The 23,722-nt window shown below is 40.8% G+C and overlaps 1 protein-coding gene across 5 annotated transcripts in view; it reads left to right on the top strand.

Annotated features, from left to right (window-relative positions):
* Nucleotides 1-82: 82 nt before the first annotated feature.
* The window catches only part of GRAMD4 (GRAM domain containing 4), an 82,302-nt gene continuing 58,662 nt past the window's right edge, over nucleotides 83-23,722 (top strand). For 2 of the 5 annotated variants that reach the window (XM_085326374.1, XM_085326365.1), the window contains exon 1: nucleotides 84-365. In XM_085326374.1, coding sequence (XP_085182500.1) covers nucleotides 301-365 — 65 coding nt within the window. In that variant the 5' untranslated portion in view covers nucleotides 84-300. Of the gene's footprint in view, nucleotides 366-1,184; nucleotides 1,395-23,722 lie in introns of all 5 variants that reach the window. The other 3 variants (XM_085326384.1, XM_085326355.1, XM_085326402.1) reach the window with 3 other exon arrangements.

The raw sequence follows: 23,722 nt of genomic DNA, 5'->3' as shown, positions 1-23,722 counted from the left end.
GGCTTCCCTGGCGGCAGGACCCGCCTCGCCTCGGAGGCGCCCTGCCGCGCTCCCGCGCCTTCGGATGAGCCTAACTAGGCTGGGGGCTGCCGCACGTCCGTTAAAAACAGCAGTGCGCAGCGTGGTGGGGGCGGCGGCCTGACGGTCCCGGCGGCGCGCAGTGCCTGGCGCACCGCGGCGCGGAGCAGCGCGGAGCGGGAATGTCGGAGGAGTAAAAGTGGGGGGATGCCAGTTTCTAGAGCACTTTTCCTCAAGGAGACCGAGGAGAGGGCGGTGGAGTTGTGTTGTGTCGCTAGATAGATGGCTGTTCTACGCTCCAGGCTGTCAGCCGAGGAAGGCTCCCTTGGAAAAGGCCTCCGCGGTAGGTACGCACATGTGCTGTGGCTTCCCGCGCCTCTCTGGTAGTCRCCGCTGGGGTCAGATGCAGGCGCAGTAGGTGAAAGTAGTCGCTTTTTTGCCATGCTTTCACATCACGGTCTGTTACTGCGACTGCGAAGTTCTAGGCTGAGCAGATGCGATGCTGCTGAGCTTGTGTGGACATGGGCTAGGTGACGGGTAGTTCTGGGGCTTCACATTTCCAGTCGTGGCTTCGATGCAGACAGAGAACGGAAATGTTTAAGGAAGTAGGGATCCTGGCGAGCTGTGCTTTGTGCTACCTGACAGTATTCKCCCGTAGTTTTTAATGTGCGCTGAGCAGTTGCTTCGTTGCTCAGAATTAGGGGGTGCGCAGTCTGAAACCCTTCGTATGCCGTAGCTACAGTTGATCTCGTCATTCAAAGTGGGAGAGCTTTTTCTAATCCTATTCTGTATTCTTCTAATGCTGACATTGTCTTTTTACGTTTCACTAGCTTTACAATTAGTAGTTTAAAATTATTTGGTGATGTAGTTATGRTATCAAATTGTGCAAAAATCCCTAACAGTCTGATTTTTATTTCCCCTTTTTTTCATATGGTGGGTTCAAATATGTTAGCTTATCTCTATATGTTAATAAAAATGACTTTGGGCTGAGATGCCAGACTGAACTGAAGAGCAACTATCCCCTGTTCCTAGCTCCACAAGTAATCTCTAGCAGATAGTTGTGCTCAGTGGCAGGTAGAACTAATCTGACCTAAACTGTAAGACTGTTACGTTGTTTTCTGTTTTTTTGTGCTTTTTTGTGGGTTTTGTTTGTTTTTTAACTGCAGAACTGCTGAGAACTTTTCTCTGCTGCACGTACTGGAATAGGGAGCGATTGCTGAAAGGCACGGGAGAGGCTGCTGGCATTTGAAAGTCCCTTTACCGCTCCTTGGTGCAATACAAATTCCGTTCTGGGTGAAGGCAGAGTGTAGGCTTTAACCTATATCCTTACCCACGTCAGCTGGCCTGGGTGGAAAGCATCGCTGTGGTCTGATGACGTAAGTGTGTGTGTGGGGGGGAGGGAGGAATTAAGGGCAGCAGCTGGGAAAAAGCCAGTCTTCAGCCTTCAGTGGAACCCAGTTTAGGAGAGAGCTACAGTGGAGAAATGGGAAAACCCCCCGTCAGGTCGTGGAGGAAAAAGCAGGGAGTTGACACTTAGCCCTGCAGTCTGCCTGGCTAAAAATGAATCTGTGATTCAGGGCAGCTAGCCAACGCAGTTTGCTCTTTGGCCCTACCCCTTTACCACCTCCCGGCGTGTAATTATCAAAGCTTGTGGAAGCTTATTGGAGTCCATCATAGGAATGAATGGCTGCGGCAGTATCAGATGTCAAAGAGATTCAGTATTATTTGTGAATAGCAGACTTGGGGGGAAGGGAGAGCTCTAAAATTTTACTTCAGTAAGGAAACTTCTGCAGGGTCTGARAAGTGATTAGTGCTGCTGTGAAAGTTCAGGTATACTTCTGGGATGTGGAGCATTGTCTGTGGATAATGCTCTATATGTACCTGTATAGATGGTATCTTCAGTATCACTCTGATATTTAAGTATTCGCTCTTTAATGCTGTGGCTTCAAAACTGAGGAGAAACATTAACTGTTTAACTTCTAAGTGATGACAACTTGTTGAAAAATATTACTCAAAAAAGTCATAGATCAAATTTCCTGTTGTTATGTTTCTCGCAGATTCAGAATGTAGATGCTGTTTAGGTATGCATGAGTCAAGGGCTACACATCTGGAGTACTGTGTCCAGTTCTGGGCTTCCTATTACAAGAAAGACGTGAACCTACTGTAGTGAGTCAGCAAAGGGCCACAAAGATGATTAAGAGGCTGAAGCAGCTCTCGTATGAGGAGAGGCTGAGAGAGCTGGGACGGTTCAGTCTGGAGAAAAGAAGGGTTGGGGGCAGCTTAGTGAGCTTAGTGTGGTAAATACCTGCAGGGAGATTGTAGAGGAGATGGAGCCAGGCTGTTCTCASTGATGCCCAGTGACAGGACAAGAAGCAATGGGCACAAATTAAAGCACAGGAAATTGCATCTGAACAGCAGAAAACRTTTCTTCACTGGGAGGGTGGTTGAACACTGGAACAGGTTGCCCAGAGAGGCTGTRAAGTCTCCATCCTTGGAAATGTTCAGAACCTGACTGGATGTGGCCATGAGCAACCTGTTCTAGCTGACCCTTCTTGAGCAGATGACCTCCAAAGGTCCCTGCCCAACTCAACTGTTCTGTGATTCTGTGCAACGTGTACCTTGATGAATTGTTTTTGTTAAAGCTATGCAGCTATTCAGTGGCTCATCTAGGTCTCTTCCTCCCTCTCCTTGCTCCTTTAAGTTAGTAGCAATACTGACTGAAAAGTTTTCAAAGCTGTGGTTGTAACCTGAAGATACCACTACATGTAGAAAATCTACCCGCCTAAATTTTAGGCTCTGTTATCCAGACTTGATTATTCCAGGCCCAAATAAAAGTACACAAATTTCTACCCTTTTTTGGTGACACTGTTTCGTTTTCTTTCCCACATAGGTTTTTCTCAGTTAAATAATATATACATGGCAGGATGCATGCTGCAGAAGTGAAGATGACTTCCTCTGATGTGTTACTTTAATTACACAGTCTGAACTAAGTCTAGAATTTGATTGGAGGAAAAGCTTTTGACAGTATTGCTTAATCAGRGTCTTTCAAAAGAGATTCTCTGCCTGCCCACCACGCTGGCATTACAGGTTGACAAGATAATCTGTAAAATAAACTGTACAGAAAAATTCAGCTGTTAAAGGTAGTTTTTGGATCGTCACATTGGGTACTGTTGCCAGGAATTAGGAGTTTTGATATTTCAGATCTCTGAGCAAATGCAAGTTTTCTCTTTTAATCTGACAGTCATTGTCATTGATTTTAAAAATAAAAAAATGTTAGATCTGAACCCAGGTGGTCAAAATTTATTAAAACAGCTGTACTTCAGCATAGTGAACCCACCTCAAAATTTAATGAGTTATTGCTGCTGCTTATGACATAGCAAAATGAAGGAARAAGTGTTTGAAGCCAATTCAGACTTCATAAATATTAACAATCTCTTTGGTCTTCACAGAAAGAAAATAGAGCTTTTTCTTCACATTTATACTGCAGTTTCTTTTGAGCAGTAAACCTTCCTGCCATGATTAAACCGATAGACTGATTATCAGATGCCAACCAAAAATACCGTATTTGAGGTTTGGAGCTTGTTTCTTTTCTGCTACGCTCCTTAACACTAATCCTCTCTACCGTTGCACTCCTGACAGTTGTAGATCGCATTCTCTGACTACTGAGACCAGCTCTTCAGAGGTACTTAAATGATTTACTTCTTAGAATAAGGGGGTAAATATATGGTGGGTAAAAATACCTAGCCTCACTTGGATTTGAAAAATCCTTTCTTTGCATCTTTGGTCTCAATATGGTCTTTAACACTTGCCTATGTTACTGTGGCAAAAAAAAAGAGCTGAATGTGTTGGTTAACAGTATTTTCTAAGCATGCTTTCAGAATATTTAAAATTATCTTTTTTGCTTTTAGTTAAATGCTGTCTGTGCATCTTAATGGAAACTGAAATTCAGTTTAGGTGTAACTTCTTACAAATCCTGAGTTAACATAGGCAGATATTTTTTGCTAATATTTGTTAAGAACACAAAACCTATTCTAAATATATTTATTAACAATAATATATAAAAATTAGTGTCGAACTTGTTCTAGGTGTCTAATAAGTGACTGAAGCAAAGTAGTCCTTTTGTGTCCACTTTTGCTGTAAAAACTAAAAAAAAAGTGTGAAAAAACCACATGCCTTATAAGTGTAATCCTTAGATGCTTAGTTGCGTGGTTACATGTGTTTCCTCTGTGTGTGTAGAGATACACATACATACACACACACATATATATGTATGTATATGTAGCCTTCTGTCTAAAACCGTCAGCTCAYTGCAGTTTCGAGTGACTGCTCGCTGTGTTTGTGTGGGCACGTCTCCGCTGCGCGCTGCTTTGGCGGCTCTCCAGCGCCCATGCCRCCCTGCTTCGTACCCGTCAGGACCGACCTGTCTGGTTAGTGGGTACTTCCTAGATCACTTGCGTCTCCTGTGATGCACCTAAGGGTGAAGGTCTGTCTCCTAAAGTGAGGCAGATGGAGTGAAGTTCCAGTGTTTGCTTATTCTGCCACGTCTCTTCTGTATGTTTGTATAGATAATTCAGAAGTCAATGTTAATCCTTGTTTACAAGTTTGATATTTATGTTCCTAAGTCAGCACTTCAGGTGCAAAATAAGCCTCCCTGAACAGTTTCAGATTTCCGTTGGCATTCCTGTAACAGGAGGGAGAGGGGAAAACAAGAAAAAGGACTGAAATATGAAATAGCACTTCATCCTTGGGATTCTCCTCCAGCCGTGTGGGAGGGACGGTCTCCGGCACAAACCGTGGATTATCCTGTCCTGTATATCTAGGTGTGTGTGTAGTTGGTGAAGATGCCTTTCTAAGGACTGTGAAGCAAATGGCAAAATTACTTTGAAAAACTGCTTGCCTTCTGCATGCCTAAATACAATGGTTATAGACGCATTTAAAATTTTCAAAATACTCCCTCAAAAACAACTGCATAATGTGAGAGGTCTGTACTTATCTTAATTAAGGAGAACAAAGCCATGCAGTCCATGATGGCCTGATGTATGCAATTAGTGACTGAGTGCAATTAGTTTCCAACTGCTAAAACTGTCTTGTCGGAGCTCTCGATAGGACTGTCAGCGGTTTGTATTAGAGTCTTGCGTTACTAATGCTTGGCATCTTTACCGTGTTGTAAAAGCCAGTTGTTCCTTCACTATTTGTTTCAAATGGAAAGTTACTTACATAGAGAGAGAGCACTTTAAATTCAGCGATTTGGAAAGTAACCGGTTCTTGGAGTCTGAGAATTAGCACTTGAATTCTCAATAAAAGATACACAAGTGTCTTTATGTGCTCAAAGCAGTTTATTTCATAACTTAAATTTTATCATTACCTTGAAAAAGACACTTTTGAAAATTTAAATTAGAAATATATCTGTAAAACAGAACTTCTTAAGAGAGAGTTCTAGAGCTAAAATTCTTGTTTGTGCTATCTGTTTGTGCTATTTTTGTTTGTGCTATCTCCTGAAAAAAAATAAAAAGCCTTGCACCAATGATTTTTACAGCCTGAAGTTCTGTATTTCTTGTACAGTTAAGAAGAGGCTTGTGTGCTTTTCTTTCCCTTTCTCTGTATCTGAGCTCTGTGTTCCCGGGTGGGCATGGTGACTGCGTTTTAAAATAACTTGCTGCACTTCTCAAGGTTAACAGCATCTTGTAATTCCTGGGGAAATGTAACTGTGCTACACAAAGGCATGTGGATTTATAACTGTCAGCAGTATTTAAGCAGTATCACAGCCATAGGGATGGGGAAACCTGAAGCCTTTAGAGAAGGAGTTCTTCAAATGTAGTCTGAAGGCCACACGTGGACTGTGATCCTACTTTACGAGCCTGACCGGGGTGTCTTTTTTCCATTTGTTTTTGGTAGAGCCTGTAGCTGTACAGCTGCAGCAACCCTTCTAGCTGCGCTAGGACTGATGCGAGTGTCTAAGCTCTGTAGTTTACTGGCAACCCCAGACCTGAGTCAGGAGCCTTGTGGTCTGTGCTTCAGACACAGGCTGCTTCCCAGCCATTCCTGTAGCAGAAGGACCCACRGCAGCTTTTGTTGCAGGGACAGTGTGCTGCTGGAAAGAGGGTGAGGTTCTGCCTTGTGCCAGGAGGGCTGGCATGCCCAGCCCAACACGCAGCTGCAGGCGAGAGCCTGCTCTGCAGAGATCTCCTGCCCCTCTCTGCGGGGGACCTGTAGCTGGGGCTCTGAGCATTTTGTAAATAATACTATTTTTTTTTCTGTTCTGATGTGGTATCTTACCGCAATACTTAGCATTTCATCTTTGTGTGTTGAAAATGTGTGCATCTTCAGTGTGATGTTCTTTGCACTTAAAAGGCCCTTGATGAATGTAACTTTGGGAACCTGCCTGAAAATCAAGCTGCAAGATGGTCTGTCGTCCTGGGTCCTGGCTTTGGGTTGTATTCACTCGTGGGTTTTGGTGAATTTCTTAGAATCTTTCCCTTTCTTCATTTTTCCTTTTTGAGATAGGGAGTAGTTCTTAGCAGCTGCCTGCATGTACTGTCCTAGAAGCTCCTGGCTTCTTGCTGTTGCTGAATGAAGCTGAGCAGTTAGATTCCTAGCAGCTATCATCTTGGTCGTATGGGATAGAGGGAGCTATGAAGCGTCAGACCAGGGAGCAGCAATGCATCCAAAACAGCCACGTGTGACAAATAGTAAGGTGACTTTGGGCTGTGATTATCAGATAATACTAAAAATCAACTCCTTAGYATGCTAAGTCTTGCATCAGCTTGCAAAGATAGTGCCGTTGGAGGGAGTAAGAATAAGTGGAGTTTGTGCAACTACTTTATGTTGTCTGACTTTTCAAAGCATTAAACTGCCTCTGGACTTTATTGCAGTTCAGTTAACTGTACCTTTATAATTCCTTGCCCTCTGTAGTGTCTTTTATCCAACATCATTAGAAGCTAATCTACMAAGCAACCCAGAAGCTGTTGCAGAATGTCTGGGATCACCTTTTCCACAAGAGTAAAATGCAGCCTGCTTTTGCATGAAACGCTGCATGGTCTCAGCAGCTCTATGCAGAAGCTGGGATCGTGCAATGAGGAGTGTCCTTCAGCAGAGCAAGTCAAGCTTTGAAAAGAACTGCCAGCTGCTAGACAAAGCTGTACTCCYAAGCGTTGCTTGGACTGTAAGAACTATCTGGAAACTTCCAATAATTAAAGTAGAAATATTTTATAGTTAGAAATTGTGGAATATTCTAAATATAAGCCTTTTAATGTGTATACAAAGGTATTACCTATTTTGTAAAATTTTTTGCTTTCCCACCCTAGAGATGTTGCTTATGTCGATGATAAATTTATGCAGCTCTTGTTTTCTTCCAGTTATGGGAAATAGCCAGCCTAGGTAAGATTGTTRTGGTTTCCCCATAGGTACTCTGTATTAAAAAACATTTTTACAATGAATATTTTTTTTCTAAAGTTACTTCTGCATCATTCCTGTTTCTGTAGTAGTATCTTTCTCCGATTTTTGAGGGGTTTTCTAGCAGTGGCTTCATTTAACACTGGATGACTTATCCCTCTACAACAATACACACACAGAGTGAGGTACAAATACCATTTCCTGGAAAATTTACAGGATAATAAGGAACTTGCATTGCTCAGCAGTTTGACTGGTGAAGCTGTCTGGCACTTGGCACCACCTTAYGAGAGGGCTTCTGAGACAACATATACTTTCTGAATGAGAAGCAAGGACCTGTGTTTTTAGGTCAGTTTTTTTGGTGGAATGCAAGCCAAAATGTATGTAGTAGCTGCTCTAGATTTCACTTAGATGARTCAGCTATCCAGGATAGAGAAGATAGAGTGTATTCGTAAGCYGTTTATTTTGTTGTTAATATGTTGTAACTGCAAAAATATTTTTATCATGATAGATAAGCTGTAAGTATTAAACTATTATCTGGTACTCGTTATGGTAGAAAGAGTGTACTGTTCAATTTATTGTCCTTGTTAAATCAGGGAAAATCTGTCCACACAGTTTATATCTGAAACTATCTACATCTGTTTGTCTTGCCCTTGAGATGGCTTTTATCTCAGCTGGCTAAAAGTTCACCGTAATGTCTGAGATGGAGCATAAAAGTGCAGCAGACTCTGCGCTTTGCACAAAAATTTCATGTGCGTGCTTAGGCGTTGAACAGTTGCATTAGATGAAACTTGGAAGCACAACATGGACTGGAGCAAAATAGAGTATCTGTTTACTTTAAAGGCAGCAGTTTGCTTTTTTTGCTTTCTTCTCCCTTTTCAAAAGCCTCAGCTGAACAAAGTGTTGCTAGTTATGTGGGCTGGTGTTTCTGAGAGCTTTTTTTATTCAGTGATTTATTGACGTATATCAATGTCAGAGTTGTTAGGAAGTTAATACTGTATTCTTGTAAATGTCAGAAGAAAAGTAGGTAAAGATAGATATACTGGAAACGCTAAGGAGGGGCTGGGTGCTTAAGATGACTGCCTGACCACAGCTTGCTTGTTATCTTGAAGCAGAGATGAGAAACCATGTTTAGGAAGCAGATGCTTTGCTAATGTTTCCGAATGATGGAGGAAATGCCAGACACCAACTCTTGGAGCAGAGTATCTGCAAGCATACAGATTTTTTTTTTTTTTATCCTTAAAGGTTGATAATCATTTGAAATAACTTGCTGTTCTTTTTACTCTAAAAGTTCAGTCTTTTGGGTTAATCCTTATATTAAAAGGTTATTCCAAGTACAATAATTCCAAGTAGTAATTGGGGTATTATAACTGAGAGAAAAAAATGAACAAAACAGTCAGCCTGGCAAGGTAAAAGGAAAGCTTGTCTCATAAGCACATGGTGGGTGGGAGTCCTGTAAATAAAGGGACTTTGTTTGGTGAAGTTTAGTGATCCTCTGTCATTCCTGGATGGGGACAGCTTCATATTTACTCCCTGCTCCCATACTCTCCTATGTGCCTCCTCGTGTAGGAGGTGGTCTGATCTCTACTGTACCCTTGTTAACATGTATGTTGAATCCTTTGGCTCTTAAATAAAGATATTAGGGCTGATTATGCACAAACGGTACCTTGCTTTGTAATGTTACTCGTTGTCCTGATTCTTTTTGGATACTTGGAAACATTTCCAGTTATTGGCCCTGAAGGCGCTTTTGTAGTCCAGGTGAATTTGCCTACCTGTCTTGTAGGTCATTTGACTGCTCTTTCGCAGCAGAACTTGCAGCAGGGCATAGTTTTTCTTCTGCTTGTTGCAATACAGCTCCCAGAGGCCTGATGCCTCTCTCTGGTTTGCATCAGAGKTAACTGCAGTATAAAAACCAAGAACAGCCTTTGATTAAAATTCCTATTTACCTTCTGGAGATTTTGCCCTATCCAAGAAATGGAAGGGTTTGCAGGAATGTGAATAGGACATGAACTATCCCTTTATTACTTTTTTTTGTAACTTTTCTTTTCACTTTCCCTGTTGTGAGTCATCTCATCTTCTGTTGCTTAGGCCTTGCTTAGAGCAGACTGTCACTTATAGCCATCCAAGTCTCTGTTCAAGTTTAGTCTGCCTGTCTACATCTCACAGCTGGATGAAGGCCCCAGATATCTGTTATGAAAAGATTAAAAGAAGTTCCCCCCCAAATCCTTGCCCCAGCAAATTGGTTTGCATGGTTTGTTTTTGAGCACAAATGCAYGCCTCTTGGAACAGCTAAAGTATTGGAGAATAGTGTGGATATGCAGGTTTTTATATCAATGGCAGTTATATAACCAAATCAAGGGTATTTGGGAGTTCAGAGCTGCTGCTGTTTGTCTTGTCCTGCAGTCCTCAACATGCTTCTGTAATTAATGCAATCCTCTCCTCCCCCCCCCAAATCTGAAAAAAACAAACTTTGAACACCAAGTTTTGATGACTTTGGAGAATATATCTGTGAAAACACAGTTGTGTGATGAAAAAAACAGATTTGATATCCTCCAACCAGAACTTGGGGCTGACGACAAATTAAAATTGTTAGAATCTTTTTGAAAAGTGAAGTCCATAGTTTAACTTTTAAAATTGCAAGGTTTGAATATGTGAATATTAATGAAATAGTATACCAAGCATAAGTCAGGGGTGGAAGAAGTCCTSATTAAGAGACTGACAAAAGTGTCAGAAATGCTGCTCTTAGGCTACACTTCTACTCCTTCCTTCCAGTGCATTAGAGAGCTCTTTTGGAGGTGGGTGGAGGGTCTTCATGGACTTCAACTGGTGAAGTGGCCTCTCAATTTTGCCGTARAACACCGTTGTCTTCCTTCTGGCTCTGACTTCTTAAAACCTGAATGTTTCTAAAAAGTGATCTGATGAAGAAAAGTGGCATCTCTACAAAATTTTCCTTTGCAAATCTATGAACTATGAAATGGGCACAGCTGAAATGATTTTATTGTAGCTTCTGTGGTGGGGGGGGGTATCAAGAAATACAACTTCCAGCCTCTTCCCTGTGCCTTACCCTCTCCTCCCACCCTTGGCTGTTCAGAAAAATAAATTGTACATTACCATGGCTTTTCTTCTAGTTCTAAACTAGTTTGACCTTTGGACTCTTATCATTACCAGCTGAAGTATCAGCACAGCATAAATACACCCTCAGCTCAAGTAGGGTAATTTTGGCTGATATCCCAGTCTTAGAAGCAGATGTATAAAAGCCATCCTTTAGCTGGCTTTTAAGTCAGTTGGTTTGATAGAAGTTATAACTGAATTAATCTAATTCCTTCTACTTTGATTTCTTGACTTCATTAGTAAACTATCAGTCCTGCTTTCTTTATGTTAATTAATTTATTTTTTTTTCTGTAGTGGTCTCAATGATGTGCCAGGTTACTATTTAATTTCATTGGGTTAATATCATTTTAGCAACCTGGCCGTCTTCACAGTGTATTTGTGATCTTTTGAAACAAGAAAATATATGCATTTTTAAAAGCAGAGCTTGAGAAAAGCAGAGTAGATCAGAATGTAATACAGGCTTGGTTAGTACACTATCTAAGCTGTTGCACTGTTAAATGCAAACAGCATTGGATTCGTAGATTGCTTTGTGTTTGGGAATCCAAAAATGTATCGGCAAAATTTGTTCCTGTCTCTTCCTTGTGTCCAGCACGTGTTGTGTTGAAACATCACTAGCATGCCTGTATCAAGAGGGATTGACTTCTGGGAGAAATGCCGTTCCACTTCAGTGATGCTTTCAACAGTGTGTTTCTCTCTCAGTGCAGGAGTGGAGCTGGATATGTTGATGTGACCTGGTTTGTTTAAAGAATTGTTCTATGGAATCTTGCTCTAGTTGTTTCAATCAGCTTCAAAAATATTAATTTCTCTATATTTTTTTTAATGTTGTTCCGTTGGAAACATCTACTGTTACCAGCGATTAGAATACATCAAGCTCCATTAAAATCTTCATTTTACACAAATACAGCCAAATTAGTGAGTGTTGGACCACTTTACTGTAACAATTTCAACTGCCTAATTTACTTGTTAGGAGAAGGGTTTGAGCTTTTCTTAGATATATAACACATCCTTTCTGTGTCTTTCTTTCTTTTTCTTTTTTTTTTTTTTTGAAATTCTGTGCGTTTTTGTTCAGTTTTCCTCAACCATGTGCATGCTTGAAGAAAGCCTCAAAATTAAAGGCATCCATTCAAGCTTATTTCTTATATGGTTGCATGAAATCCACTGTGAAATCCAGGGAMGAAAAGTTGAAAGCTGCCATTTTAGATAGTTTTGGCAGTAGAATCTGCCACATTTTCATTTTTTTGACATAGAAGTTTATATGAAATTACTTGTAATAAAAATTTAACCATAAGACTATCATTCTGATGAGATTTCCTTCTTCCCTGAAGTCAAGGGAGACAGACCAGATCTGACCGAGCCGCAGGACTGCGGATAATAATCAGTTATCCACAGTTGCACAGATCTTATTTTGAAGTGGTTTCAGGATTCTGGCAATGCTTCAGGTCTGACAGTGGAATTATTAATATTATTTTATGTCCCAGGGTCTGTAGTGCTCGGAGGGGAGTTTGAGTGTCACTACAGAGGGATGTGACGGGGGAAAAAAGCAATTGGAGGAAGGAAATGTGCTTGGTGCTATCTAGGCTGGGGGGAGACCCAGGAGACAGTGTCTTAATTTTCACTGACTTGTGGTTGCTCAWTGTGCACTCTGATGAGTTAGCAAAATTTTGTAGTGGCCTCTCCCTGGAAYATCGCTTCTAACTTTGCTGTTCCTCTGCTGTTCTCCTTCAGTCACGTGTGCAGGTGTTAATGTGTGCAGTCCCGTGTGCCGGACCGCAAAGTGTCCGCTTGTCCACCCGCAGCTGCTGCGCCTGTCCGAGATGAGCGGGTTGCGATTGCGGATCAATGCTCGTTTGCATCGCCTTTGGTTGAAGGGATATTTTGTTTTTGTGTTTGAAACGTGAGTTAACTCTTTGCACTCTAGACAAAATTTTTTTTTCATGAGCTAAGAAGTGAACCAGAAATTTGGGAGAAAAGAGAAGAATGCATGGGAAAATTAACTGTAATAATTTCTCTTTCCTTCCTCCCCTCTTTCCTTTCTTTCCCCCCTCTAAGCCACATGTTTAGTTATTCTTTCTGTGATTCCCCTCCGTCTCTGCGCAGGGCCTGCGTTGCTGTCCCCCGTGTGTWTTTGCCGCTCGGGCGAGAGGGTGACCTGCGCTGGCCCTAGCGTCTCCACGTCCCCGCCGCGTGGCCATTTGACAGGTCGCGGCTGTGTGGCAGCGGGTGTGGATGCGGGCAGCCTCTTCCTGAGCTGGACTGATACCTTTCTTCTGTCCTTTCCTTAGAGCAGCAAAGGTATCGTGAAAATTGGCTCTTTTTAATAGCAGCCGGTACTGTGCCCAAAGGCTGCTGGAAAAGAGCATCGAGGAGGTGCTGCCGAAGCACAGCCTGCGTGCGCCTCTCGGGAAAATCAGACTTAAGAGCAAGGATTTCCACTCACTTCTGCTGTGCAGAACTTGTTGAAACAAACATGTGATATGAAAGGTCTGCAGTTACGGCAGAATATCCAGTCAGGTCCCTAAATGAAAGCGTTAACCTGCAGGGTTGTGGGGGATTATACTGYTCACGGCCTGTCTAGTTTCTCACGGGGTTGGATACTCTACGACCTGGTGTGGCTAACCCTTACACCAGCCTGTAACAACGAACACTTAAAACATTTTAGAAAAAATTTAGGATAACTGTTGTGGGTACAAAGAACAAGTATTTTGCATGCTGAGGGAATGATTCAGAGACTGTTTGAAATTTGAGGGAACAGAGGTTTTCTCAGGTAGTGGAGGATTAGCTTGGACAGCAGGGTCTTTCAACCTAAAATCTGCCATTTTGCTATTTTAAGAGAAGTCTCTTAAATAGCCARGTTATTTAAACAACTAACTGCAGTCCAGAAATAAAATCTGTCTTTTGGGTACTGTGTTTCAGTTCTGTTAATAGCAATGTGCCAGCAGCACCAGTGCTCTTYTTATATAAGAAAGAATCGTACTCTGAAGAGATGGAGAAGGAACCCATGATACCTAGAGGACAAGTGTGAGGCTTTTCTGTGCAATGCAATTTCCTCTTCCAAACTCTTGTTAAATGGTGTAAATAGTCCTCTAATCTTTAAATAAGCTGTATGACTGAGGAAAAAGGAGATTCTTTTTCCAAAATGTTTAAATTCTGTCCAAAAGAACTGCCACTGAGATATCCATCTCTGTGTTGGGATCGTGACCTTGGATTTTTTCGTCTGTGATAAGGTTTCCAGGGATAGCTTACATGACACTCCTAAGAGCTATTCAGTAAAGATTATGCCAGAAGCCAGGCTCACTGTATGAAACTTAGTGTTTCTGTGATATTCCTTCATTCTAAGCTACTTGGATAAATCCAGGAGATAGGGAGGAAGGAGAAGGAACAGAATGAGAAGCTACCCTAGTCTTGCACAAATGTGTAGGATTTTTGTATTGTACACATTCTTTGTCTGTGCTCAAGGCATATATAAATACAGGAAGGAAGCTAAAGGTTCTTTATTGCAGTGGTAGTTATAATTTACATGCGCTGACTATATTTTGTGTACCAGAAATAGTGAATGTTTTTATTCATGATAAAAATTTTTTTTTGATTTGTTGCAAATATTTTTATCAGTGTATGGCAGTTGTTAAAGCTACAGGTATTTGTTAACAAATTCGGTTCCTTCCCTCAGCTCTGTCCGTAATTGACTTCTGTAGCTAGCGCATTTCAAACACGTTAGTCTTTGATATGTATTACTTTTATTTTTGCAACATTGATGATTTCAGACATAGATTCTCAAATCAGTAGTAGAATGGCTCAAGTTTGCAAAAGCAAGATACAATGTTGCATAAAAAATCACTACATCCTTGAAATTTTTCGTGATGAAAATTCACATCTAGATAGTTTCATGATGACTTTTATTGCTCATTTATAAAGCTGTTGTTTCCACTGTCTTCAAAAATTGAGGAAAGCCCCTCAAAATAGGCTGTCCTAGGACATGCTGTATGATGGCCCTTAAACTTGTTCTTAGTGATCTGCCTCTAATGTCTGAATAATTGGGGAGCGTGAACATGTCCCTGCGGTTGCTTTGCGGACAAAAAGAGTTCATTTTATCTCTGCATATGTAACGCAGCGGTTATGTGTCTGTGCTTTTTTGCCTAGCAGCTTTAGTAACTCCTTTTGTACAGTCTTGCTGTAAATGAAAATGTAACGCGTAGATGGTGTGGGGTTATGTGATTGATTCCCAGGAAATGCAKGTGGACGGCTGGGCTGAGCGGAGGCACGTGGCACCGAGGGCGGCCCCGAGGAGCCAGGCTGCGGTTTTGGGTCTCCAGGAGGGTGCTCAGAGGTATCTGCTGGTTCCAAAAATGCCATTCTGCTTAAACSGAGCAAGGCCGCCTTCCCACGATCTCCCTCTCTAAGCCTGGGTTGCGGTTTGCCTTCCACAGTTTCTGCTTCCTAATTTAGCTGTGTTATTCATTCGAAGATGATTAAGACAATTCAAATTTCAAAACACACGGTTGAGATTCAACAAGTCTAACTGTGTTTGGTCTCAGTAATTAGCATTTTTTTCTTGAAAGGATAGAATTAAATTTCTTTTTTCAGTGCTAACGAGACTTTTTTTTTTTAAACAGTTTAGTGATCACCTTTCATAATAAACTTATTTATCTGAATAAGATATCTACGCTAGTATGCCTGTGTCTGATCTTAAATGCTTATTTAAAGCAGATTGTAAGTTGTTTACTTTATTGTAGGGCTGTATCTKGGCTCCTCATGCTACTCGTTGAACAGTAGAAGAGGAGATGCATGCAGTGATAGCCTGATCTCTTTCTGTGCTAAGTTTTGGGTTTTTTCTTCCATTGCCCTGTTGTTTTTATAGGCAAGCCTTGTGGCACTTTCTTACAGTATTGCTTCACCTTTAGAAGTTTGGGGAGGGGAGACCAGGCCCACTCGAAGCAGGAGCTGGTGGCTTGGAGGTATTTCACGTGGAGGACGAAAGGCTTTTATTATTGCTATCATTCTGCTGAGGAGGGGTAAAGGCAGTTGAGTTTTCAGCCCTGCTTATGAGCCATGTGTGGAGCTGTTTCCATTTGTAAAGATCTAAAATATGGCACCAGAAACTTGGAGGCTGCTATAGTGAGCAGTTGAGATCTAGAAAATAAGAGGTACCTGTGCAGTTTTAACTTAATCCTCTTATGAGTATGTTTTATGGGACCTTGAATTCCGTCAGTCTCTGATACCTCTTTCACAGGACATCAGCAATATGCCCTGTGCATAGCCCCGGGTAAACACAGATGCTAAGTAACTGCTGTCTTGTGGTTTAAATTTGTGGGCTTCTCCTGTACACACGTGTTGCTTGAGCTTTTCTCTGTGGGCAAAGTCATTTTCTTACAGAGTTTTTCTATGATACTCTTCAGAAAACTAAATATTTCACTTTTTCATACCACTGTCTTGAAAAAAGTTGAAAGCTGTATCTTGCTATTTGGAGAAAATTCCCATTTTAACTGCTTACAGAAAGATTAATCCAGTGAAGCTTGCTAATGTTAGGCTTGCTGATAAATAAGAGGAGGACGGGTGTGTAGGGTGTGAATGTGCTTGTGCAAAGGGTGTATTTTGGAGGTGTGTCTTTTCCCYGGGGTGGAGGATAAAGTGAGCGATTCTGTACGAAGTACAACTCCCACAGCTATTYCGCGGAAACTGTCAGCGCTCTTGGCTGCTTCCTGAGACCCTGCTGTGTGGCCTGTATAGGTGCATCTGTGTTGGTTTTTGTGTTTCCCTCCCCAGCACCCACAATTTTCCAGTTGTGCTCAAGCTCCYGAAGTGTCCTTGGCTTGGGCACTGTCCCTAGCAGTGCGAACAGTAGCTCCACCTTCTTGGCCCTTCAGCAGAGGCTCACAGGCCRTTGGAGGTGCCTTGGCCTGTGTAAGGACTTGTCCCCAGGCAGTTGAGAGGCGGGAGGCCTTGCACAAGCCCGAAACTTTGCAGTGATTGTGCTTTTTGGGAACCTCTGCCTTAAAATATTTGCCCATGTCTCTGAAGGGCTATGACAGGCAGGAATAGAACTGAGTCCTAAGGCAGCGTTCAGCTACCTTAAAATGAGGCCATGTTCAATGACTCTCCTCTTCCCTCTGCTTTAGCCTGCAACAGCAAAGGTGAGAATTTTGAAGACTAGCCCCTTTCATCATACAGCTCCAATTTATCCCTTGTAGCTTCCTGTTTTATGCTAAATGACACATCAGTCTTTTTTGGAAAAAATAGATTTTAGTATAATGCATATTCATGAAGCTGCATTATGGTTGCTGTAGCAACCTTATTTCTGGCAGTCAAGATTAAGATCACCAGAAGTTTAAAATTCTGTGGCCAGTATCTCAGTGGCAGTATCTCTGTGTCTTTCCACATTGTTTTTCTCCCTTTAGTGAGTTCCCCCTTTTTCCTCAAAGCAAATTGTTTCAGATTTTATTCTTAATCCTTAGCTGAGGCTAATGAAGCCTGCAATGCTTTTGAGCACAACTTCCTTCTTGTTTCCGATTAGTATTGACCAAGAGTCAACTGGAAGTGGACTGCTTTCTTTCTGCAAGCAGCCTGTAATACAGACAAATGTACTCTGAATGAATTTCTTTTGTTCAACTTTAACTCAAAGGGAAAAGAAATCTGAATTAGCAAGCATAATGTTTCTCCACRTAGGTAGCTAACCTGCATAACTAAGCCTATCCCTTTACAAATCTAGAATTTTAAAGGATGTCTGACTCTGATGGAGTTGAGAGCTTTTGCTTTGCTGTGTGTGTTCATTACRCCATATAATGACCCTAAGGCCAAAGATAATGTAATTTGAGGAAAGCTTGAGTAGATGATGACACTAAGACAGTGACTAATTTCAGGCTGAGTCTGGGACRACTTGAGCGCAGGAAGAGCTCAGCTCTGAATGTCAAGTCCTGCATATTTATTAGTGACGGAAATGGAGGGCGCTTGTGCAATGCTTGTAACTTCTGGAGAACGTTTGTAAGCTGCTGTTGGCCAGTCCAGTGTAACCGGCTCCAGGTATTGCAGGGGCTTTGCTTCCAGCAGGTGTAAAACGTGTGGCCCTCTTAACTGTCGAAAGCAGACAACAGGTTTTCTTCTCAGAACCACTTTATGCTTAAAAGCCTTAGAAAGGATTGCTTTGTGGTGTGAGGATGTCAGGAGTGGAAACATATGGCCACGGCATATCTGAATCGTGCATTTTGAGGAAACGATGCTGTCGCCCTATACAGAGAACTTAAAGTACTGCATAAACTTGAGTGATGTAGGTCTTGACTGAGAGATGTGTGCGCTGTGGAAACGGGTGTAGTTTATGAAGGGGCTRTGTTGAGGGAAGTCTGTCCCGTCTGCACTCTTTCTGAAACCAGCCTTAATGCCAGTCTTTCCGACTGGTATCTTTCTTGACAGATACCAACTTTTATTTGCACAAAACCAGTTCCTGTTGTTTAAGAAGAGAAGTTGGAAGTAAGATTTGTATGTGTTGTGTGTGTGTGTATATATATATATATATATAGCTGTGAGCTTTCTGGAGAGCAAATTGGGAGCACTGTGTGCCTGCAGAAAGAAAAAAAAATGAGCAGATGAGGAGCTGTCAAGTGCAGTCAGTTGATCTTTATCTAGTTAAAGTTTTTAAAATATTAATAAGTACAAAATGTTCAGACAATGACTTGAGATAAGATTCTATCTATTAGAAAGGGAGAGGGGAAAAATTTCAGTGTTGCTGGTGGAAAACTTAGTGGAGAACACTAATATAGAGTTGGCCTTTGAATCTGTTGTGGGTTTAGATGTACTCAGCAAAGTATCCAGGATATTGTTTGGTTAGACATATCCAGAAAAAAAAACACAACAAGCTTTGTTTTTAGGACTTAAACTATCAGCCAATATGTGGATGGACTGAATGTATTTAGTATTCCTCCTTTCACATCAATCCTTTCAAAATAATATGCAGGAACATTTGAATGCAGGAGTAATGAATACTTAACGTAATCCTGATGCTTTCCATGTCCTCAGTTTGCATTTCACTCCTTCATAACAACAGACTGAAACATTCCTGATGCTGAGCAGTGTGTGTATATGTTCGTATGCATGCAATCTTGCTTTTTTGACTACTAAGAATTCTTGTTGTGGAATTCTGCAAAGAGATATTTTGAGATTAAAAGGAGAATGTGAAGGAAAATGGGATGTAAAGATGAGAATTAAGAGTATGCTGGATTTTTGTCGACTCTGATGTTTTCCTCAGCTTTCTGAAATACTTCTAGCAAAAGGAACATGTGTGCTTTGAAGGCTATTTTGTGATGTGGAGGTCTTGTGTGGGCTTTTTGACCTATCATGAAATTCATCCCTAATGTTTCAGTGGGTTTTTTTTGTTTTGTTTTGTTTTTTCCGCTCCCCAAACTCCAGGTGAATGTTTGCTGAAGAGACACTGTTAGGCTTTGTGTAGTGGATTCGCTTTTTTAATAGCTAATAGAAACTGAATTGCATAGTGTTGTGCAGCAGAGATCCTTGCTCTGATGAAGTGCACATTGGAATTTAGTTGTTGACTCTCTGCCAGGTCTACCGGATCATGTACTTTGGTTCAGTATATTCTAGTGTCAAAAGTAACTGTGAGGAAAGCAAGGCAAAAATCTATAACCTACTTGTAGAGTACTCTACTAAGGGATGAGTCAAGGCAAATTTCAGACAGCAGTGGTATGGAAAGTGCTATCTTTCCCTGTGTTTTCTCCTCCCTTCCCCTCCATCCCAGCCTCTCCCATGTTCCTGCAATAGCAGGATTTGTCTGCCTCCTCCTTCCTAAGGAGGCTTTTGGAGCTGGTGCTCACTCTGGGTCTGAATAGATCTGAAAGACTGTGGCAGGAGCAGTGCTATTAAGGGCTGGGGGGTTCTCCGCAGTGACAGCCCTGTAATGGATCCGCTCCCGGGCTGTGTAGGGCAGGCTGACTCCTGTCATTCCCGAACAGCTGGCTGTCTCCTTGCAGAAAGCCTCTCTGTAAACACAAGCAGAAAAGCTGTTTGAAATCTCCGTATGCTTTTTACGCAGAAGTTAGGGAAAAGCTGAAGTTCTTTCGTTAGGAGATGTTTGGGATGTGTGCACACAGTGTTCTTGAGGTTTGAGTCTTTATGTTATCACTTTAAACTGTGTGTCTGATAGTTATTTTGGGGTTGAGGGTTTTTATGAGGTACAAATAAAGTCATCTCTTCTCTGGCTCTCTGTAAAAGCATAGAACTTCTCTGTAAAAGGCATAAAACTTCAGCCTCAAAGATTTTGCTTTAGCAACTAAATGACAATTAAAAATAATCTTTAGAGATTACTGTTGCTTCCCTCCCCCCCAGTGGAAAATATAAATCTTCTTTTTCACTTTTTATGCCCTGTATACGTAAGCTGTTGTCTTGTGTATTACTTGATGGTTTGAGACTTCAGTATACCTTTGACAGGCTGCATTTTTATCTGCCTGATCTGATCTCTGCTACTGCCATGGTAGAAATACAAGCGACCTGCTTAAAAACCTGGCTGCCTGAATAGCCTTGTTTGTAAGCATGTTAATATAAGATTATCCCTACTATATGATTATATGATTGGATCTTCTAGCATTACGAGATCTGGTTGAGGTGTAGCTGAGTTGGACTTAGGTTTGCAGAGTTGGTGGCTGTCCTAATGCTGTGCTGTATCTCACTTTGCATTATAGAAGTGAACGTGGAAAAAAAATCTCTAGACTCTTGCATTAATAGCACAATATTTATATGCAGAAATAATCTGAATTAGGGAGAATGGATTWGATTTTACTTTGTTCAAATTAATTAAAAATATGATACCACTCTTATACGTAGCTTATTCGTTATGTAGTAGTGAGGAGAATTATTGGCGCATGTCTGACTGTCATGAAGTGAGAGTATATGTTTAGAACACAGTTAAAATAATTATATTTTTGTCTGTTTATGATTAGTTTTAAAGAAGAGGGAGAAGCAGACCTGTGTTTTCACTTTTGAGTTTTACATATACAAAAGTGACCATATGTCACTTCTGATTTTGCAGGTAGGGGAAGTTCCTAGAAAGAGCATGAAAGCAGTAGTTGAGTCAGAAGGTGGATGGCTAGTTCGGCGAAGGTGAGGGGATGAAGTAGCTGTGAGGGTGAAGCCAGGCTTTTGGTATTTGGTTATTGTTTCTTTCAATAAGTCTGTTTTCTTTGTTTTATTWWWWAAAAAAAACATTTACCTATTTCAAGCTTATCTAATTTAGACTGAAGTTATTTGAAATGCAAAATCTCTGAGAAGTTCTGTTCATAATGAACATTAAGCTGTTGAAAGTGTTTCTATATTTGCTGTTTAAATAAGCAGTAGATAGTTGCAGGAATAAGGTGCTAATGTAAAAGCAACCTCTCTTAGAAGGCTCATTTAACTTGAGGCCAAATGAGTTTCTAGAGGAGCTTGTTGGCAAGTCTGCTTTTTGCTTAGATAAATCTAATGTAGCCATAAGTAGTCTTACCAAGCTGGAAGCCTGGTACACACAAACAGTTCTTAGACAAAATATGTTTATACATTTACAGTTTTTAAATTACAAATGAGCAAATACTGCTATACAGTGGCTTCCTGTGCTTCCACCGAACATGATTCTTAGTTTCCTCTTTTAATGGTCAACCCACTCAGCGATGCTTTAAAGAAGASTAATGGCTAGGATGATATTTCTCTTGCTAGCCTCTACTTGACAGAATTTAAGATGATTGAGAAGACTAATCTGTTAATAATTTAAAGCAAGGATTGTTTTTGTTTTATTAAAGAGCGAATGGTAGCACTTAAATGTAGGAGTATTTGTAGAACATTTTTGCAAAAAAAAAAAAAGAAGAAGAAGGAAAGAAAAACATAGTGTAAAGGTGTTTAGACTCATGGATGGATCTATTGGCCAGGTTATTCTGTGACTAGATCTAAAATGCATGAACCATCCTAGGAGGAGACTAGAGCCGATTGCTTCCTATCCCTCATGCTGTCCCAACACTAGTCTATCCTTATTATTTTTCATGCGACTGTATCATTAAGTGATAGCATAAATACTGAAAACATAAAAACTAAACGGGTTTGGTTAATAACTGCTTTGTTGTAGACCTGACTGTCATGGTATGTAAAATTGGTTGAACATAGGTACAGATCTGTGCTCTTGGAGGGAGCACACTATAACTGTGCCAGTACTTATCAGAGGCTTAAACTTCCCTGATAGCATTTGTTCTCTAGTTGCTATTAATAGTAGGGCCTAGAGATATTTCTGGATGTGATAGCTGACAAGTTTCTTCATCGAATAGTCAATGAATGAGCAAGAAGTGTTTCTATTTTAAACTTAGATTTGACAAGTAATAGAACCTTAAAGAAAAGCAGTTCATAGAAAATAACCTAGATGTGAGTTATCACAAGTGGCTCTTTAAGGGAAGGAATAAATGCAGGCCTACAATTTTAAGGATCTCTGATAAAGGAAGAGAACTCTTTCTCCCCTCTTTTTTTTTTTTTTTTTTTCCACAGCTGCACTGTCGGGTGTTTGTGTTAGTTTGATTTCTATGTTTAAGCTAAAGGTGCTAATAAATTTTGGCCGAGGAGTAAACTAAGATTTTCAAGGTTTGAACCTGGTGTGAATAGTTACTGCGAAAGTGTTAAGMGTTAGTAGAGAATCTATGAGGAAAGAAGAAAAATTCTGTTGAGATGAGGCTTGTGTTGGAAARTGAGAATTGCCCAAAGTGCTGTTCCGTTCAGTCTTGCAAAGGCTATTGGAGCCAAAGGCAACAGTCACCTTCCTTGCTCTTTATTTATATGCCTGGAGTGACTTGAGCCTAGATCTGTTTGGCTTTTTTTCTTTCTTTACTTTTTCCGTCTAACATCAGTTCCTGGGATGGTGTGCAATGAAGCTAAACATTGTTTTTAACTAAGAGGAAGGAGCATGTTGACTATGAGGAAAAGAGGATAGTAGCAGGAACAAGTGTCTTCAAATAAAATTTTACCACAGTAGAAATCCATTGGGGAGAGTGGACTCTCAAAATGGATCATGTTTGTACGTGGCTTGCAAAACTTGTCCTGTTAAATTTTTGCTATGAGACTTGGAATTTCATGTCCCTGTTCTTTGCATTCTGAGTTATCAAGTGATATCATGTGACCTAAAGATAGCAAATATTATATAGCTTTATTTAAGAAAGAAGTAGTAATCATCTGAGCGGCTGAAAGTCTTGATTTTCAGTGCTGTCTTAAGACTTAAATATTTTCATTTTTCAATTTTGTTCTAAATATGATTTGGATTTATATAAAGTGATGCCATGCTGATTTGACTTGATAATTTTGATAGTTGACCCATGTAGCACTATATTAAGTGCATTAATGAAGATGCGGGTTAATGGAGAAATTCCAAGGCCCATAGAAGATGGGTGAAGCTATGATTACAACAGACAGTATTGAAGGGAACTTTCTTCAGCTGAGACCAATGGAAGRTCTCAAAGATAAATCTTAAAAGAAGTCTTAGCACTGAAGTTTAAATGTACTGATAAAACTGGTTGCTCTCAATTCAGAGTGAGTCTTAAGAGTTCCTTTGGAAACAAACCAATAGATGGAATATTAAAAACAGGGCAAAATATTTAGAGTTCCAGCCTGCATTTATAGTATAACTACATAACTGGCAAGCCTCAGTGAATTAATTATTCATGGGATAACTGAGGTGWTGGCTTTGAAAAAGACAAATGCAACTGTAGCATGTATTTGGGTGAAGTTGTTTTGGTAGAATGAGGGAAGGATGTCATTGCAGACATGGGTGTTGAGGCAGTCAGCACAGACTGAAACGGATGATCTCCTGCTAGGAGCTTGCATGGCCTTCTCTTCTTCAAGTAACCTTGACTTGCTTGCTCCTCCTGCAAATTTGAAGCTAAGAGGTGTGCAGTCATTATCTGTGTTCATCAAGGGGGTAGGTGTGAGAGGGAAAGGAGCTCTCTGAGCTGAGGAACAGAATTGGCACGAGAAAAAAAATAAATTGAGGCTTGCTTGTTATAAACTGCCAAACTTGCTAGTCAGAGCAGTAACTTTCAGGAAAGGCAGGATCAAGGAACTAAATTTCCTTTAGGATGGAGCTTGTGACCTTTGGTGCATGATGGTGTGTGTGGAGCGTTGAATCAGACTGATTCAGCAGATCTCTTTCAAATTGTAAATGATACAGTGCAGTGTATTGACAAGTAACGACTACATACAATGAGCT

Source organism: Rhea americana, unplaced genomic scaffold (genome assembly GCF_003343005.1).
Source record: "Rhea americana isolate MKP2758 unplaced genomic scaffold, rheAme1 scaffold_1, whole genome shotgun sequence".
Lineage (NCBI taxonomy): Eukaryota > Metazoa > Chordata > Aves > Rheiformes > Rheidae > Rhea > Rhea americana.
The sequence above is the reverse complement of the archived record's forward strand: the minus strand, read 5'-3'. Positions and strand labels throughout refer to the sequence as shown.